The 19,651-nt window shown below is 46.1% G+C and overlaps 1 protein-coding gene across 1 annotated transcript in view; it reads left to right on the forward strand.

Annotated features, from left to right (window-relative positions):
• CDKL4 (cyclin dependent kinase like 4) overlaps window positions 1-19,651 on the forward strand; it is a 59,464-nt gene that overhangs the window by 28,060 nt on the left and 11,753 nt on the right. The window contains exons 6-8 of the mRNA XM_029066185.2: window positions 1,771-1,861; window positions 14,834-15,031; window positions 18,825-18,907. Of these exons, the coding sequence (XP_028922018.1) occupies window positions 1,771-1,861; window positions 14,834-15,031; window positions 18,825-18,907 (372 nt within the window). The remainder of the gene's footprint in view (window positions 1-1,770; window positions 1,862-14,833; window positions 15,032-18,824; window positions 18,908-19,651) is intronic.

Below are 19,651 nucleotides of genomic sequence, written 5' to 3' on the forward strand. Positions count from 1 at the left end.
ACTTCTCTGTACCTCAGTTTTCTCATCTGTAAAATGGGAATTCAATACTTCCCTTCCTTTTTCATTCATTCAGTAGCATTTATTGAGCGCTTACTATGTGCAGAGCAATGGACTAAGTGCTTGGAATGTACAATTTGGCAACAGATAGAGACAATCCCTGCCCAACGACGGGCTCGTAGTCTAATCCCTCCTCCTTAGACTGTGAGCCCCATTTGGGACAGGGCCTGGGTCTGGCCAGGTGAACTTGCATCTACCCCAGTGCTTAGTGCAGTGCTTGGCACTTAGTAAGGGCTTAACAAATGCCACAGTTATTATTAATAAATAAATCCCTTTGGTTGCCCGTGGCATAATAAAGTGATTGTTCCACAGCTGTGCCTGTAATCTGACATTGTGAATAGCTTCTGTATCAAACTCACATTAAAGTGTTTCTTCTATATTCATCTGTGTCTCGTGTTGTTTTGTGTCTGTAAATGGAAAGGAAAGTATTTTTAATACATCTCCTGTTTCTCTAAGCCTTTAGAAGCAGCATGACCTAGTGGAAAAGAGCACGGGCTTGGGAGTCAGAGGATCTGAGTTCTAATCCTCGCTCCACCACTTGTCTGCGGTGTGACCTTGGGCAAGTTGTTTCAGTTCTCTGGGCCTCAGTTCCCTCATCGGTAAAATGGGGATTAAGACTGTAAACCCCATGTGGGACAGGGACTGTATCTGACCCGATTATCTTGTATTCATTCATAATAATAATAATGGTGGTATTTGTTAAGCACTTACTATGTGCAAAGCACTGTTCTAAGTGCTGGGGGGATACAAGGTGATCAGATTGTCCCATGTGGGGCTCACAGTCTAATCCCATTTTACAGATGAGGTCACTGAGGCCCAGAGAAGTGAAGTGACTTGCCCAAAGTCACACAGCTGGGATTTGAACCCATGACCTCTGACTCCCAAGCCCGGACTCTTTCCACTGAACCACGCTGCTTCTCTTATTCATTCGGTGGTATTCATTTATCAATAATGTGGTGGCCGACCTGTCGGTGACAGTTTCCATCATGATGTCAAGTAAATCCACGTTAAGTGGGATGGAGGGTAGGAGAGGGAATGTGTCTGTTTATTGTTGTATTGTACTCTTCCAAGCATTTAGTATGGTGTTCTGCACACGGTAAGCACCCAATAAATACAACTGAATGAATGAATGTGTTTGTTTATTGTTATATTGTACTCTCCCAAGCGCTTAGTACAGCGCCTGGCACACAGTGAGCGCTCAATGAATATGCCTGAATGAATGAGAAGCTTCAGCTTTCGCTCATAAGTCTGCAGCAACATCTACCCCTGGGGGTTTTTAGCTGTGAGTTCCGTCAACCATGATCAGAAACTTAATGCAAATATGTACCTAGTTACAAACTTTTAATATCAAATGTTTCCAATCAGAAACTCTTATGGAGCCTGGCAGTAGGTGTGTTGGCTTCGAGACAACTTAGGCGCCAATTTAATTATTCTATTTCCTATTGTCTTGCTCAATTTCCCTGAAGCACAAACATGCTCAAGGGTTATAGCCTCTTAGGCCATAGTTTGGGAACTCTCTTTTTCTGGTTGGCAAGTTTGTAAAGGTAAAAATGTCTTAACTGTGAAAATGTCTAAATGGGGAATCCTTATTCAAAATTAATTTCTTTCGATCTTGAATAACTCCCATATCGATTTCCCTTATCTGAAATCCTCATGGATGTTGACTGTGTCTTTTCATTCTTCGGAGGAATAATGGGATTTCTTTTCTTGCAGTGCATTCACCGGGATGTAAAACCTGAAAACATTCTGATAACTAAGCAAGGAGTGATCAAGATCTGTGACTTTGGGTTTGCTCGAATTCTGAGTAAGTAGCAACGTGCTTAATAATCAGCAATTCCAACTTTTATTTTTTTTTAATATTTGTTAAGTATTCACAACGTGCCAGGGAATATACTAAGCACTGGGGTAGCTACAAGCTAATCAGGTTCGACATAGTCCGTGTCCCACAGGTCTTATCCCCATTTAATAACTGAGGTAACTGAGGCACAGAGAAGTAAAGTGACTTGCCCAAGGTCTCACAGCAGACAAGTGGCCGAGCTGGGGTTAGAAATCAGATCCTCTGACTCCCAAGCCCATGCTCTTTCCACTTGAAACTGTGTAATGGAATAATATATGCAACATCTGTTCCATGTTCAGAGAAACCTTAATTCTTGGGTAATTCAACATGTTACATTCAGCAAAAGAGAAAATTCACAGCCTTTAAAAAACATTACCTTTCAGAAGTAAATGTATCATGGCCCAGGTCCTCATTGCCGTTATTAGGTATGCTCTAAATATGAAATTGGATATCGTGGGGGGAAAAAAAAGTCACTTTCCAGGCGAAGCAGCATGGCCTAGTGGAAGGAGCTCGGGTGTGGGAGTCAGAGGACCTGGGTTCTAATTCCGGCTCTGTCACTTGTCTGCTGTGTGATCATGGGCAACTCATTTCTCTGTGCCTTAGTTACCGCATCTGTAAAACGGGGATTAAGACCGTGAGTCCCGTGTGGGGCGTGGATTTTGAGCATCCTGATTATTTTGTATCTACCCCAGTGCTTTGTACAGTGCTTAGTGCATCTTAAGCGCTTAACAAAGACTTGAAAAAAATTATCATTTGTGACTCACTTAAGTGTGGAGGGAAATAAGTAATAATGTTCTCTCCCCAGTCGGGGGTATTAGGGTCCTCTGTTGGACGCCTCTGCAAAGTAAGTGCATCAATGAACATGATGAGATGATGCAAATAATCAAGTGGATTTGTTGTTACTAACACCAAGGTGATGGTTGCTGTCTCTGCCAGCGTTTGATTTTTTTGCCAGTGGGTACAGTGACCTCTCTAGTGTCTGCTATTACCACCTCTTTGCTTGTTTTTACGGCATAGTTGTGCTTCATTAAAGTCTTTATTGTTATCTTTCTCGGTTGGGAGCAACTAACAGTGCTAAGCACTTAGTATGGTGCTTTGCACACAGTGAGCGCTCAGTAAATATGATTGAATGAATGGACAAACTAACCCAAAAACTCACTTCAGACTAGTCTACTCCCGGCTCCTCCCCTCGTTGCTGTGTGACCTTGGGCTTTACTGTGTCTCAGTTCCCTCATCTCTAAAGTGAGGATGAAGACTGAGAGTGCCATGTGGGACAGGGACTGTCCAATCTGATTGCCTTGTATTTGTGACTCACTTAAGTGTGGAGGGAAATAAGTAATAATGTTTTCTCCCCAGTCGGGGGTATTAGGGTCCTCTGTTGGACGCCTCTGCAAAGTAAGTGCATCAATGAACATGATGAGATGATGCAAATAATCAAGTGGATTTGTTGTTACTAACACCAAGGTGATGGTTGCCGTCTCTGCCAGCGTATGACTTTTTTTGCCAGTGGGTACAGTGACCTCTCTAGTGTCTGCTATTACCACTTCTTTGCTTGTTTTTACGGCATAGTTGTGCTTCATTAAAGTCTTTATTGTTATCTTTCTCGGTTGGGAGCAACTAACAGTGCTAAGCACTTAGTATGGTGCTTTGCACACAGTGAGCGCTCAGTAAATACGATTGAATGAATGGACAAACTAACCCAAAAACTCACTTCAGACTAGTCTACTCCCGGCTCCTCCCCTCGTTGCTGTGTGACCTTGGGCTTTACTGTGTCTCAGTTCCTTCATCTCTAAAGTGAGGATGAAGACTGGAAGTGCCATGTGGGACAGGGACTGTCCAATCTGATTGCCTGTGTGTCTTTGAGCAAGTCATTTAACTTCTCTGGGCCTCAGTTACCTCATCTGTAAAATGGGGATGAAGACTGGGAGCCCCATGAGGGACAACTTGATCACCTTGTATCACCCCAGCACTAGAACAGTGCTTTGCACATAGTAAGCTTAATAAATACCAACATTAATACTCCAGTGCATAGTACAGTGACTGGCACATGTTAAGTAAGTGATTAACAAATGCCATAACACATTTTTTTAAAAAGTCCTCAACATGTGTGTTTGTTTAGGTTTATGTAACGCCATGCAAATTAGTGTGGACCCAGAGGCAGAGAGAAGGAGAGTGAAAGAAATTAGCCTACAGCTAAAAGGAAGCAGGTGGCAAGACTTAAAATGAAAATTGAAAATAGGACTCCTAGTACCACAGGCTAGCGTGGCTCAGTGGAAAGAGCCTGGGATTTGGAGTCAGAGGTCATGGGTTCGAATCCTGGCTCAGCCACTTGTCAGTTGTGTGACTTTGGTCAAGTCACTTAACCTCTCGGTGCCTCAGTGACCTCATCTGTAAAATGGGGATTAAGACTGTGAGCCCCACATGGGACAACCTGATTCCCCTGTGTCTACCCCAGCGCTTAGAACAGTGCTCGGCACATAGTAAGCGCTTAACAAATACCAACATTATTATTATTACTATATTTTAGAATACTTGCTTTCATCAGAGCATTGCTAAATGGTAGCAGTAGTGGAGGAAAATGTGTGTCAATAAGCACTTGTGGGCTAGTAGTGAGGTTCTTACCTAACTCTGCTTCTTTTATCCATATATTAAAGCATGATATTGGAAATATGTAACCATCACAAGAATGACGTTTTCCCCCCCAGATTTAGCGTCTAGCTGACAGGTCGTAACTCTTAAGTATTGTGTTGGAAACTTGGGGAATTTAATTCCTCTAATAATAATAATAATAATGTTGGTATTTGTTAAGTGCTTACTATGTGCAGAGCACTGTTCTAAGCGCTGGGATAGATTTATAGGGTCATCAGGTTGTCCCACGTCTTTATCCCCATTTTACAGATGAGGTAACTGAGTCACAGAGAAGTGAAGTGACTTGCCCACAGTCAAACCCAGCTGACAAGTGGCAGAGTCAGGATTCGAACCCATGATCTCAGACTCCCAAGCCTGGGCTCTTTCCACTGAGCCACGCTGCAGTAAAAAGTTTGGAGAAATTTAGCCAACTCTGTTGTATTGTACTACCTAGATGAAATGCCCGGTAGGGTGCTTTATATAAATAAGCACTCAGTAAATGCCATTGATTGAAATTCATTCATTCAATAGTATTTTTTGAGTGCTTACTGTGTGCAGAGCACTGTACTAAGCGCTTGGGATGTACAATTCGGCAACAGATAGAGATGATCCCTGCCCATTGACGGACTCAGTCTAATCGGGAGAAGCAGATGAACAATGACTCAAAGAATCTTTGTAAAGCTGAACTTCCTGAATATTTGGTTTTGTTTCGTATAAGAAGAAAGAACCATCAGTGGTAAAATTTACCAGTGGGTGAAAGACCAGTGAAGACCAGTTCTGTCCATAATGTGTGTATCAAGCAATGGTATTTATCGAGCGGCTATTAAGTGCAGAGCACTGTACTGAGCTATTGGGAGAGTACAATGCAACAGAGTTAGCAGGCGTGATCCCTGCCCACGGTGTGCTTACAGTCAAGGCAACACAAAGACTGGCCTTTACTATGCTGTTGTTTTTCATTCAGTTGTGTTTATTGAGCACTGTACGAAACGCTTGGAAGAGTGTAATGTAAGAATAAACAGACACATTCCCTGTGTTTTCAACGAGTTTACAGTCTAGAGGAGGAGACAGATATTGAAATGGTAAATAAATAATTACAGCTTTGTACATTAGTGCTGTGGGCCTGGGAGCGGGTGATGAATAAAAGGAGCAAGTCAGGGTGAAACGGCGTGACTCAGTGGAAAAAGCCCGGGCTTGTGAGTCAGAGATCATGGGTTTGAATCCCGGCTCTGCCACTTGTCAGCTGTGTGACTGTGGGCAGGTCACTTCTCTGTGCCTCAGTGACCTCATCTGTAAAATGAGGATTAACTGTGAGCCTCATATGGGACAACCTGATTCCCCTGTATCTACCCCAGTGCTTAGAACAGTGCTCTGCACATAGTAAGCGCTTAACAAATACCAACAGTATTATTATTATTATTATGCAGAAGGGAGCGCGAGAAGGGGAAAGGGAGGCTGAGCCAGGGAAGGCCTCTTGTTGTTTGTTGTCTGTAGCACATGGTGCTGTTTTTACTTTACCTCGTCTTATGATCCTCAATCAATCAATGGTATTTATTCATTCAACAGTATTTACTGAGCGCTTACTATATGCAGAGCACTGTACTAAGCGCTTGGAATGAACAAGTCGGCAACAGATAGAGACAGTCCCTGCCGTTTGACGGGCTTACAGTCTAATCGGGGGCTTACAGTCTAATCAGGGAATCTAATCGGGGAATTTATTGAGCACTTAGTGTGTGCAGAGCACTATACTAAGCATTCGATACATGGTCAGTAGTCGTGTTCCCAACCTCCAGGAGCTTACAGTCTAGAGGGGGAGATAAGCATGAAAATAACTTACAGCTATGTACATAAGTGCTCTGGGGCTGAAGGTGGAGAGAATATCAAGGGCTCAAATGGTACAGATCAATGGAGAGGGAGTAGGGGAAATGAGGCCTTAGAGAAGGCCTCTTGGAGGAGATGTGATTTTAATAAGGCTTGGAAGGTGGAGAGAGTGGTGGTCTGTTACCTGTGAAGGGGGAGGGAGTTCCAGGCCCAGAGGGAGGATGTGGGCAAGAGATTGGTGGCGAGATAGACGAGATTAAGGCGCAGTGAGTAGGTTTGGAGTTAGAGGAGGGAAGTGTGCGGGCTAGGTTGTAGTAAAAAAAATCAGTGAGGTAAAAGAGGAAGGGCCCAGCTGATTGAGTGCTTTAAAGCCGATGGTAAGTTGTTTCCGTTTGATGAGAAGGTAGGCGGGCAACCACTGGAGGTTCTTGAGGAGTCAGGAGACACGGACCGAACGTTCTTTTAGAAAAATGATCCAGTATGGGCTGACTGGGGTGGGGTAGGAGGCAGGGAGGTCAGCGAGGAGACTGATGCCCTAGTCAAGGAGGAATAAGTCCTCGGATTGGCTAGTTGCAGTTTGGATGGAGAGGAAACGGTGGAGTTGAGTGACATTGTGAAGGTAGAACCGACAGGATTTGGTGAGAGACTGACTATATGGGCTTTGTGCGAGAGATGAGTAGAAGATAATGCCAAGGTTTCTGGCCCGTGAGACGGGGAGGATGGTGGTGTTGACAACAGAGCCTTGGAAGGTCAGAGAAACGAGAGAGGTGGAAAGGTGAGTTTTGTTTCGAACGGGTTGAGTTGGAGGTGTGAAGGGGACATCCAAATAGAGATGCGCTGAAGGCAGAAGATGCGTGAGACGGCTCAGAAGGGAAGAGGTCAGGACTGGAGAGGTAGATATGGGAATCATCCGCATAGAAGTGGTAGTTGAAGCCATGGGAAAGGATGAGTTCTCCAAGGGAGTGGGTGTAGATGGAAAAGAGAAGGGAAATCAGAACTGAGTCTTGAGGGACCCCCACAGTTAGGGGGTGGGAGGCAGAGGAGGAGCCCGCGAAAGAGATTGAGAATGAACGGCCAGAGAGAGAGGAGGAGAACCAGAAGATGACAGGGCCACCTAAACCAATGTTGGATAACATTTCCAGGGGAGGTTCCACACTGGCGAAGGCAGCTGAGAGGTCAAGGAGGATTAGGATGGAGTAGAGGCCGTTGGATCTGACAAGGAGGAGGTCACTGGTGACCTTAGAATGGACATTTTCAGTGGTGTTAATGTTGCAGAACCCAGATTGGAGGTGGTCAAGGAGAGAATCGGAGGAGAGGAAGTGAAAGCAGAAGGCACAGAAAGCTGGCTCAAGGAGTTTGGAAAGAAATGGTAGGAGGGAGACAGGATAATAACTAGAGGGCTCCATGGGGGCAAGAGAAGGGCTTGGGTGTTTTTTTTAGGATAGGGAAGACATGGGCATGTTTGACAGCAGTGGGGAATGAGTAATTGGAAAGTAAACGGTTGATCCTTATGAAGTTTCTACTTAAAGAGAACCACTCCTTTCTTGACTGGAGTGGGCATCTTTGGCAATTAGCTCTCAGTTTTCAGGCGAGATGCAGCATTCACTCCTCCGGTCGTATTTATCGAGCGCTTACTGCGTGCAGAGCGCTGAATTAAGCGGTTGGAAAATACAGTTCAGCCATAAAGAGAGACAATCCCTGCCCACACCGGGCGACACTGTTGGAGATTCTGTTTTACTGCGTCCTTAAAACTTTTCCTTTGTCCTCCTTGCTCTCCAAACAGCAGCTGTTTGGAAAACCTAGTTATCCATTTTCCTTACATGTCCTACCCCCTGCATTTGAGTTGAGGTGAACGTAGCCTCAGTACTTCATTATTTGTGATCATGTCCTGCCCCTCGATGTTGTGTATAGTCAGTAAGTGATGCTGACGGAATTGATTGATTGCCCTCGCACTTGAATTTGCACTCTTTTTTCACCCCTCCCTCAACCCCTCAGCACTCGTGGACATATCCCTCATCTATTTCTTTATTTTGTTGACTGGCTACCACTCTAGGCTGTAAGCTCGCTGTGGGCAGGGAATGTGTCTACCAACTCTGTTAAATTGTACTCTCCCAAGTGCTCAGTACAGTGCTCTTCCCACAGGAAGTGTTCAGTAAATACCGTTGATTAAGTTGTCTGGGGGTCTCATGGCTATAGAGAAGGTCGAAGCATATGAACAACTCTCTACATATTGAGTTTGGTCTGGAACCTAATACTCTGTAAGCTTCTGCCATCTGTTCGAAAGTTCTCCAAAGGATGCGCACACCTTCTTGATTCAGTTTACTGCTTCCTTATCTTCGATTACACCGTTAATTAACGTGCTACCCAGGTAACAGCATTCTGTGGTAATGATTAGTTCCGAGGGTCAATATAAACTTTTGGTCAAAAGTATGGTATCCCTGGTCTAGGCTGATCTGTCAACTTGGTTTTCTTTAGCCTTATGGTCGGCTTGTAGTTCGGGAAAGTAATTCATAAAAATTTCCATGTCTTCTTGGGCATGGGACACAGTTATCTACATTCAGCGAGTCTTAAATGCCTGGCTCTAGATCTTTGGATGATGTTTCTGTTGAGGTGGAAGAGGAGTTGGAAGGGGAATGGAAGTAAAGTATATTCTAACACATCCCCGTCTCTTGTTATATCAATCAGTGAAATTTATTGAACACTTACTGTGTGCAGCCTACTCTACTAAGTGCTTGGGAGAGAATAATAATAATAATGATATCTGTTATCTGATTACTATGTGCAAAGCACTGTTTCGAGCACTGGTAGGATACAAGGTGATCAGGTGGACCCATGTGGGGGTCACTGTTTCAATCCCCATTTTCTGGATGAGGTAACTGAGGCGCAGAGAAGTTAAGTAATAATAATAGTAATGTTGGTATTTGTTAAGCGCTTACTATCTGCCGAGCACTGTTCTAAGCGCTGGGGTAGACACAGGGGAATCAGGATGTCCCACTTGGGGCTCACAGTCTTAATCCCCATTTTACAGATGAGGTCACGGAGGCACAGAGAAGTTAAATGACTTGCCCACGGTCACACAGCTGACAAGTGGCAGAGCTGGGATTCGAACTCATGACCTCTGACTCCAAAGCCCGTGCTCTTTCCACTGAGCCACGCAAAGTCACACTGCTGACAAGTGGTGAAGCGGGGCTTAGAACCCATGACCTCTGACTCCCAAACCCCTGCTCTTTCCACTTAGGCATGCTGCTTCTCAGTCATGCTGCTTATTATCATTATCGTTATTATTATTATTATTATTATCCCAAATTCTTCTGCTGAGAGAACAGTACAGTAGATTTGGTAGACATGTTCCTTGCTCAAATGCAGAGAAGTGGCATGGGCATAGTAGATCGAGCGGAAATTTGGGAGTCAGAAGGTCATGGGTTCTAATCCTGGTCTGCCACTTGTCTGCTGTATGACCTTGGGCAAGTCATTTCACTTCCTCTGTGCCTCAGTTATCTCTTTTGTAAAATGGGGATTGAGACTCTGAGCCTCCTTTGGGAGAGGGACTGTAACCAAGACTATTTGCTTGTATCACCTCAGTGCTTAATACAGTGCCTGGCACAGAGTAAGTGCTTAACAAATACCACAATTATTATTATTGTTATGAGCATCCTTCTACATGACTGCATAGAATAAATCAAAGTCTAATAATTTTACTGTACTCTTACAGGCATTTTATAGAGTGCACTGCACGTATCAGGGCTCATTAGAGAAGCAGCGTGGCTCAGTGGAAAGAGCCCGGGCTTGGGAGTCAGAGGTCATAGGTTCGAATCCCGGCTCTGCCACTTGTCAGCTGTGTGACTGTGGGCAAGTCACTTAACTTCTCTGGGCCTCAGTTACCTCATCTGTAAAATGGGGATTAACTGTGAGCCTCATGTGGGACAATCTGATTACCCTGGAGCTACCCCAGCACTTAGAACAGTGCTCGGCACATAGTAAGCGCTTAACAAATACCAACATTATTATTGAGAGTGTGGCCTAGTGGAAAGAATGTGTGCCTGGCAGTCTGAGGATCTGGATTCTAATTCTGACTCCGCCACTTGGGTTAGTCACTTCACTTCTCTGTGCCTCAGTTACCTCATCTGGAAAATGGGGATTAAGACCGTGAGCCCCTTGTGGGTCGGGGACTGTGTCCAACCAGATTAGCTTGTGTCTACCCCAGAACTGAGTACAGCGCCTTTCACGTAGCAAACAATTAACAAATACCATAAAAAAATTATCGATTGAATAAAGTCAAACACAGTACCCTTTCTTGCTTCACCCCACTGGTGATGGGAATAAATTGGAAGTAGTACCCTGGTTATTATAATAATAATGATGATGGCATTTGTTGAGCGCTTACTATGTGCAAAACACTGTTCTGAGCGCTGGGGGGGAATACAAGAAGCAGCGTGGCTCAGTGGAAAGAGCCCAGGCTTGGGAGTCAGAGGTCATGAGTTTGAATCCCGGCTCTGCCACTTGTCAGCTGTGTGACTGTGGGCAAGTCACTTCACTTCTCTGGACCTCAGTTACCTCATCTGTAAAATGGGGATTAACTGTGAGCCTCACGTGGGACAACCTGATGACCCTGTATCTACCCCAGCGCTTAGAACAGTGCTCGGCACATAGTAAGCACTTAACAAATAGCAACACTATTATTATTACAAGGTAATCAGGCTGTCCCATGTGGGTAATCCCTGTTTTACAGATGAGGTAACTGAGGCACCGAGAAGTTAAGTGACTTGCCCAAAGTGACACAGCTGACAAGCGGCGGAACTAGGATTCGAACCCATGACCTCTTTTTCCACTGAGCCACGCTGGTTATCTGATGTAACCAGCTATATGCAGCTATAGACTCAGAATCTTGAATTTTTTAGGGCACCCAATTTTACTAAGCCGTTTCTTACCCAAGTGTAATGATAGCATGGCTTAATGGACAGAGCACGGGCCTGGGAGTCAAAAGAACCTGAGTTCTAATCCCGGCCCCGCCACTTATCTACTGTGTGACCTTGGGCAAGTCACTTCTTCTCCGGGCCTCAGTTCCCTCATCTATAAAATGAGGATTGAGATTGTGAGCCCTATATAGGACAGGGACTGGGTCCACTCTGATTAGCACGTACCTACCCCAGCACTTACAATAATGCTTGACACACAGTAAGCACTTAACGAATAACCTCATTGATGATGGAACCAAATGAATTTAAAAGGTGGGCGTAAACTGAATAGAGGTTTTGGTGCTGCTCTCTGCACTTTTCTTGTAACCGCCAAGCTGCAGAAATCAGGTCTGTCCCACAGCACTTATGTACATATCCGAAATGCATTTATCTGTGTGAGTGTTTGTTTTCCCCTCTAGACTTTAAGCTCGTCGTGGGCAGGGGATATGTCGGTTATATCGTTACACTGTACTCTCCCAAGGGCTTAGAACAATGCTGTGCACACAGTATGCGCTCAATAAATACGATTGACTGGTGCCAGGCTGTACTCGAAATCACATTGTGACTTTAGGAGTGTTCAGTTGGCAATATGCCTCAGTAGGCAATCCAGGAATACGCCGGCTCAGGTTACTGGCGAGGGAGAATGATGAGGCTCTGCAGACTACCATGAACCCAAGAACGAGTGAACGAGTGTACATTATAAAAAAGAAAATGTTATGTGGCTCTGTACATGTCATCAAGACATCTCTCAAAAGTGAGTTAGACTCCAGCTTCATCTCAGGCAAGGAGGGAATCCTGAAGAGGCGGCAATAATATGCCAATATTCTCAACCCATCTACCATCAAAGATGAGGTGCTTCGTACAGGAAAGCAGACAGTAAGCACTCAATAAATGAGGCTTTAAAACTTAATGGAAATTTTCCATCAAGCAAAGACATGGTATTTTGGGGAACCCTTGGGGAAATCACCACAGCAGTCGGAGCTGTGAAAGATGGCCAAGCCCAGGGACCCAGTGACCTCCCTGTTGGGATCTCCAGACATGAAGGAAACACCCTGGAAAATCCACTGACATATGCTCATCCTCAACCTGCAGAACACGGAAATTTCAAAGATTTGCTGCCATCGCCATCTTCAAGAAGAAAAGATGAAAAAATTATTGATACATCCCTAACTGAATCCACAAGAAAATCACTCCCACACTGGCAAAATAATGATTTGCACCTGTTGAAAGTCACTCAAGATGCTTACCAGGAAATCTCTTCAGCTGAGAAAAGGGTGAGGGAGAAATTGGCTCCTCTGCTTCCATCGATGTGGATCTAGTTAGGCAGATGTGAAGAAAGGTGCTCCCAAGAATCACTGAAAGCGAAGATGTAAGTTATCAAGTGACCAGGACCGATGCGACGAGATCGTCCTCGTATGCCACTGGCCTGCTGTGGCCTTGGGCTGGTCACTTAATTTCTCTGGAGCTTAGTCTCCTCCTCTGCAAAATGGGAATTAAATACCTCTTCACCCTCCCTCTTAGATCATAGCCCCATGTGGGCCTGGGGATCGGACATCGGCCTTTATCTCCACAATGCTCAGTACAGCCTACTAAACTCAGCCTACTAAACTCAGAGTGACTGCTTAACAAATACCACAGCTGTTATTACCCTGGTGGACCAGAGTGTCCCAGATGGTTAATTTGAAATGCCGAATTCAGTTGCCTGTATTTTGATTCTATCTTGCTGCTACCCCTTGACTTGAATAATGGAAGAAAGGTAAGATTCTAAAATGCTGCTAATTGTGGTATTTGCAAAGCACTGGGCTAGAGTCAATATAATCAGATCAGATTAAGCCCCTGTTCTGCATAGGGTACACAGTCTAAAAGCAAGAATGTGCTTCAATTTGGGAGCAGATGCTCGCAGGGACTACTAAATTATCATGAGTGCAGTGGTCTTCATGCAGGTGGCAGGGTCTCTTTCAGCCTGAGGTTCTCTGCTTTCCCTAATCATTTTCCCACAAAAACGTTCAGGCCGTGCTTCCCCACTCCTCAAGAAATTCCAGGAGTTGTCCATCCACCTCCACATCAAACAAAAACTCCTCACCATTGGCTTTAAAGGAGTCAATCCCCTTTCCCCCTCCTACCTCACCTCGCTACTCTCCTACTACAACCCTGCCCGCACACTTCACTCCTCTAATGCCAAACTCGCCGTACCTCGATCTCCTCTGTCTCACCTCAAACTCCTCACCCACGTTCTGCCTCTAAGGTGGAATGCCTTCCCTCCTCATATCTGACAGGCAATTACTCTCCCCCCCTTTCAAAGGCTTGGCTCAGTGGAAAGAGCCTCGGCTTCGGAGTCAGAAGTCATGGGTTCGAATCTCTGCTCTGCCACTTGTCAGCTGTGTGACACTTCACTTCTCGGTGCTTCAGTTACCTCATCTGTAAAATGGGGATTAACTGTGAGCCTCATGTGGGACAACCTGATTACTCTGTATCTCCCCCAGCGCTTAGAACAGTGCTCTGCACATAGTAAGCGCTTAACAAATACCAACATTATTATTATTATTATTATTATTGAAGGCACATCTCCTCCAGGAGGCCTTCCCTGATGAAGCCCCCCTTTCTTCTCCCCCTCCCTTCTGCTTCCCCCTCCCAGCCCCACAGCACTTATGTCCATATCTGTAATTTATTTTTATTTATAACAACATCTATCTCCCCTTTCTAGACTCTCAGCTCATTATGGGCGGGGAATATCTGTTTATTGTACTGTACGAGCACCTCTCAGGGTCACACCTGGGGAGTTTCCAGTCCTCTACCAGTCTCAGCTAGGGGAGGGAGAGTCAAGCAGAGTCATACTCATTCCATTCCTAGCTTGGCCAGTGGCTAGCGAGTGGCAGGCAAACTGCTACAAGTCAGAACTCACCTGTGCTGGGCAGCGGCGGCACGGGAGGGAGTCAGGGCGGAGACTCAGGTTTACTTCGTATTTTACCAGGAAAACTCAATGGATCCACTACCGGAACGATTGCAGATGGAGGTGGGGCGTGCTGGGAGAGATGTGTCCATGGTGTCGTTATGGGACGGACACGACCCGACAACATAAGACTCTCCCAAGCTCTTAGTACAGTGCTCTGCATTCAGTAATTATTATTATTAAGTGCTCAATAAATATAGAATAAATTAAATTATCGTTTTAGGATGATAATAATAATGTTGGTATTTGTTAAGCGCTTACTATGTGCAGAGCACTATTCTAAGCGCTGGGGTAGATACAGTGTCATCACGTTGTCCCATGTGAGGCTCACAGGTAATCCCCATTTGACAGATGAGGTAACTGAGGCACAGAGAAGTGAAGTGACTTGCCCACAGTCACACAGCTGACAAGGGGCAGAGCCGGGATTCAAACGCATGACCTCTGACTCCCAAGCCCAGGCTCTTTCCACTGAGCCACGCTGCTTCTCTGGATCACTCAAAGCCTTTTTAAAAAGAACCCTGAGGTTTCCAAAAGCACCTAATTCATCCTCAGGCCGAACCTGGCTCATTGTCCTGATGCTTTCTGCAGGTCCGGGAGACGCATATACCGACTATGTGGCCACAAGATGGTACCGGGCCCCCGAGCTTCTGGTGGGAGATACTCAGTATGGCTCCACTGTGGACGTGTGGGCGGTTGGCTGTGTCTTTGCTGAGCTCCTGACGGGGCAGCCTCTCTGGCCTGGGAAATCAGACGTGGACCAACTCTACCTGATTATCAGAACGCTGGGTATGGATCGCGTTTCAGAGCTGACCGAGTTTCTCTCAGGGAATGAAAAGGACGAAAGTAAATGCCGCGAGTTGGCTGTCGGGGGGGGGACCGTTCCCGGCGGTTGCCGCTCAGTTAGTCATAATTGCTCTCTGGAGAAATGTCTAGATCGCTTTTTGGGTAAACTCAACTAGGTATGGAAGTAGCGTGGCTCAGTGGAAAGAGCCCGGCCTTGGGAGTCAGAGATCATGAGTTCTAATCCCGGCTCTGCCACTTAGCTGCGTGACTGTGGGCAAATCACTTCACTTCTCTGGGCCTCAGTTCCCTCATCTGTAAAATGGGGATGAAGACTGTGAGCCTCATGTGGGACAACGTGATTACCCTGTATCTACCCCAGCGCTTAGAACAGTGCTCTGCACATAGTAAGCGCTTAACAAATACCAACAATAATAATAATAATATGGAATGGACTCTAGGCTTGTTGTGGGGAGAGAATGTGCCTGTTTATTGCGATGTACTCTCCCAAGCGCTCAGTACAGTGCTCTGCAAACAGTAAGCACTCAAAAAATATGATTGACTGACTTCATGCATGTTTCCAGTATCTGATTAAAGGAGGGGCGTGTATTTGAATCCAAAGATTCAAGCTCTGTTTACACTAGACAGATGGGACTGGTAGGTTATTTTTGCTCCCGGAATTCAGGAATTAGTTTTCTCGCTTGCCTAGACACTTGTGCCTTTCTTGTTCATTCATTCATTCATTCAATAGTATTTATTGAGCACTTACTATGTGCAGAGCACTGTACTAAGCGCTTGGAATGAACATCCATAGTTATTATGGCACTTGTTAAGCACTGACTATATGCAGAAGCACTCTCCTAAGCGCTGGGGTAGATAAAAGTTAATCAGGTCGGACAGAGCCGATTAATGAGGATTAAGACTGTGAGCCCCATGTGGGACAAGGACTGTGTCCAACCTGATTATCTTGTATCTACCTCAGTTCTTAGAACAGTGCTTGGCACAGAGTAAGGGCTTAACAAACACCACCGCTATTATAGTTAGACTTACGCAACGGCTCCCACTGATCCAATGACCTGACGGCAAATCCATTAGCTAATAATAATAGCTGTGGTATTTGTTATTATTAGCTAAAGGATTTGCCGTCAGGTCATTAGATCAGTGGGAGCCATTGCGTATGTCTAACAATAATAATAATAATTATGGTATTGGTTAAACACTATGTGCCAGGCACTATACTAAGCACTTGGGTAGATACAAGGTTGGACACAGTCCCTGTCCCACTTGAGGCACAGTCTTAATCCCCATTTTAGAGATGAGGGAACTGAGGCCCAGAGAAGCGATGTGACTTGCCCAAAGTCACACAGTAATAATAATGTTGGTATTTGTTAAGTGCTTACTATGTGCAGAGCACTGTTCTAAGCGATGGGGTAGATCCAGGGTAATCAGGTTGTCCCACGTGAGGCTCACGGTCTTCATCCCCATTTTCCAGATGAGGTCACTGAGGCCCAGAGAAGTGAAGTGGCTTGCCACAGTCACCCAGCTGGCAAGTGGCAGAGCGGGGATTCGAATCCATCACCTCTGACTCCCAAGTCCGAGCACTTTCCACCGAGCCACGCTGCTTCTCTAATGTTGGTATTTGTTAAGTGCTTACTATGTGCAGAGCACTGTTCTAAGCACTGGGGTAGATACAGGGTAATCAGCTTGTCCCCCGTGGGGCTTCCAGTCTTCATCCCCATTTTCCAGATGAGGTCACTGAGGCCCAGAGAAGTGAAGTGACTTGCCACAGTCACCCAGCTGGCAAGTGGCAGAGCGGGGATTAGAACCCACGACCTCCAACTCCCTAGCCCGGGCTCTTTCCACTGAGCCACGCTGCTTCTCTAGACATGCGGCAGAGTTGGAATTAGAACCCATGTCCACTGACTCCCAGGCCCGGGCTCTTTCCACTAGACCACCCGGCCCTGCTTCGCCCTCAGAGCTTTGGGGACAGGAGGTAATAGTAATAATAATAAGGTTGGTATTTGTTAAGCGCTTACTATGTGCAGAGCACTGTTCTAAGCGCTGGGGTAGATACAGGGTAACCCACGTGAGGCTCACAGTCTTCATCCCCATTTTACAGATGAGGGAACTGAGGCACAGAGAAGTGAAGTGACTTGCCCACAGTCACCCAGCTGACAAGCGGCAGAGCCGGGATTTGAACCCATGACCTCTGACTCCAAAGCCCGGGCTCTTGCCACTGAGCCACGCTGCTTCCCAGGTAGCCAACCCATCCTGCCTCTCTGAGCCGGGAAGAGCCCGAGGGCGGACCGGGAGGGCGGCTCTGCGGCCTTGCCCTCCGTCGACAGGACGTGGCCCCGCCGGGCCCGGGGAACAGTAGGCCTCCCATCGTCTTCTGGATGGCAGGGAGAGCCGGACCTGCCCTCGCCCCTCGGTTCCCTGGCACTTGGGCCGGGGAAGCTCCTGGGCTCAGCACCAAATGCTTGCGTGCACTAATCGTGGCAGGGAGGGGCCGCAGGGGCCGAGAGCCGTCTCTAGGATGGCGGGCATATTCTATGCCCTGGAGAAAAAGATTCACCCCCTTTCCCCCACCCCACACGTGGTAGGCGTGGAGCCGCTAAATGGCAGCAGGGCAGGAAGAAAAGGCAGGGTGAGTCAGGTCCTTTGCAACTGCAATACCAACCTCCCCCTTTCCAAATTCAAAGAGCCAGGAACCAATCAAGCAGTCGTATTTGTTGAGCGCTTACTGTGTGCAGAGCACTGTGTTAAGCGCTTGGGAGAGTACAATAGAACAGAGTTGGCAGACATGCTCCCTGCCTGCTTACGGTCTAGAGGAATAAATGTTTATTCTCCCTCTTTTCTTCTTTCCCTTTCTCCCTCTCTGTCTCCTTCCCTTCCCACAGTGCTCAGCGCTTATAACAATGCTTTGAAGATAGTAAGCGCTTAGCAAATACCATCATTATTATTCCCTGCTTCCCCTCCATTCTCTTCCCCCCACTCAACTTTTATTTCCACCTCTCCTTCTCCCTCGTCCCTTCTCGCTTAAAATGTTCAATTGGTTTTTTGCACACAAACCTCCCCTCAGCTAAGCCCCCTTTCCCCACTTTCCCTCTGCTCCTCCCCCTCTCCCTTCCCCTCAGCACTGTGCTCATTTGTATCTATTTTTATTCCCCTATTTATTTGGTTCATGAGGTGTCCATCCCCTTGATTCTATTTATCGTGATTAAGTTGTCTTGTTTTTGTCCGTCCGTCTCCCCCGATTAGACCGTGAGCCCGTCGATGGGCAGGGATGGTCTCTATCTGTTGCCGAATTGTCGATTCCAAGGGCTTAGTACAGTGTTCTGCACATAGTAAGCGCTCAAGAAATACTATTGAATGAATTGAATGAATGAATGAAAGTTTCATTTCTTAGCTCTTCCCCTTCTGGACTGCAAGCTGGTTGTGGGCAGGGAATGTGTCTGTTTATTGTTATATTGTACTCTCCCAAGCAGTGCTCTGGACACCCCGAGTGCTCCATAAATACGATTGACCGACTTACTGGTCTACACAAAAGGTTGCCGACCTCTGTTCTAGACGACGAATAGTGTAGAGCACCATTGCTTGGTATCGGTGTGCCTGCTTCTGTGTGGGAAGCACAGGGGTTAGCTACTTCTCTCCCCCAACATCTAGAATTGTGATTTTTGTCCACCCAGCTCCCTCCCCTAAACAGAACACTGGGCTTTGTGCCTGGACCCCAGAAATTTCTCCTCCGAAATAGTGTAACGCTCTTCCTGTGTCATAAACGGGATGTTTTGTTTCGTAGGCAAACTCATTCCGAGGCATCAGTCCATCTTTAGAAGTAACCAGTTTTTCCACGGCATCAGCATACCGGAACCAGAGGAGATGGTAACGTGTGCTAGTTTGGGGGGTGCGTTTTATTTCTGTTTTAATTTGAGGTGGCGATGGCTCCACGTCCTAACACGTCTGCTTTTGTCATTCAGTCCAGAAATTGGGAAGACGCTTTAAAAATTCAAATGATTGGAATGCTGCTCGATAGAAATTCACATTTCTGTGAGCCTCACGTGGAACAAACTGATTACCCTGTATCTGCCCCAGCGCTTAGAACAGTGCTCTGCAGCAGCGTGGCTCACTGGAAAGAGCATGGGCTTTGGAGTCAGAGGTCATGGGTTCGAACCCCGGCTCTACCACTTGTCAGCTGTGTGACTTTGGGCAAGTCACTTAACTTCTCGGTGCCTCAGTTACCTCATCTGTAAAATGGGGATTAAGACTGTGAACCCCACGTGGGACAACCTGATTCCCCTGTGTCTACCCCAGCACTTAGAACAGTGCTCGGCACATAGTAAGCGCTTAACAAATACCAACATTATTATTATTATTATTAACAAATACCAACCTTATTATTATGATTATTTCTGACTGGTTAAGATTCTAAACCTACAGTTACCGATACGATAATGTCTGTCATTTCCCAGAGAAATGACTCAGTTTTGCCCACCTAATAATAATAGTGGTCCCCATTAAACATTTACTTTGTCCCAATCCCTGGGCTGAGCGGTGGGTTAGATATTAGCAGATCGGTCACGGATCTGACACTTTGGGCAAAATTCATTTAGTTCAGTTTAGAAGGGT

The sequence above is a fragment of the Ornithorhynchus anatinus genome, chromosome 1 (assembly GCF_004115215.2).
Source record: "Ornithorhynchus anatinus isolate Pmale09 chromosome 1, mOrnAna1.pri.v4, whole genome shotgun sequence".
Classification (NCBI taxonomy): Eukaryota; Metazoa; Chordata; class Mammalia; order Monotremata; family Ornithorhynchidae; genus Ornithorhynchus; species Ornithorhynchus anatinus.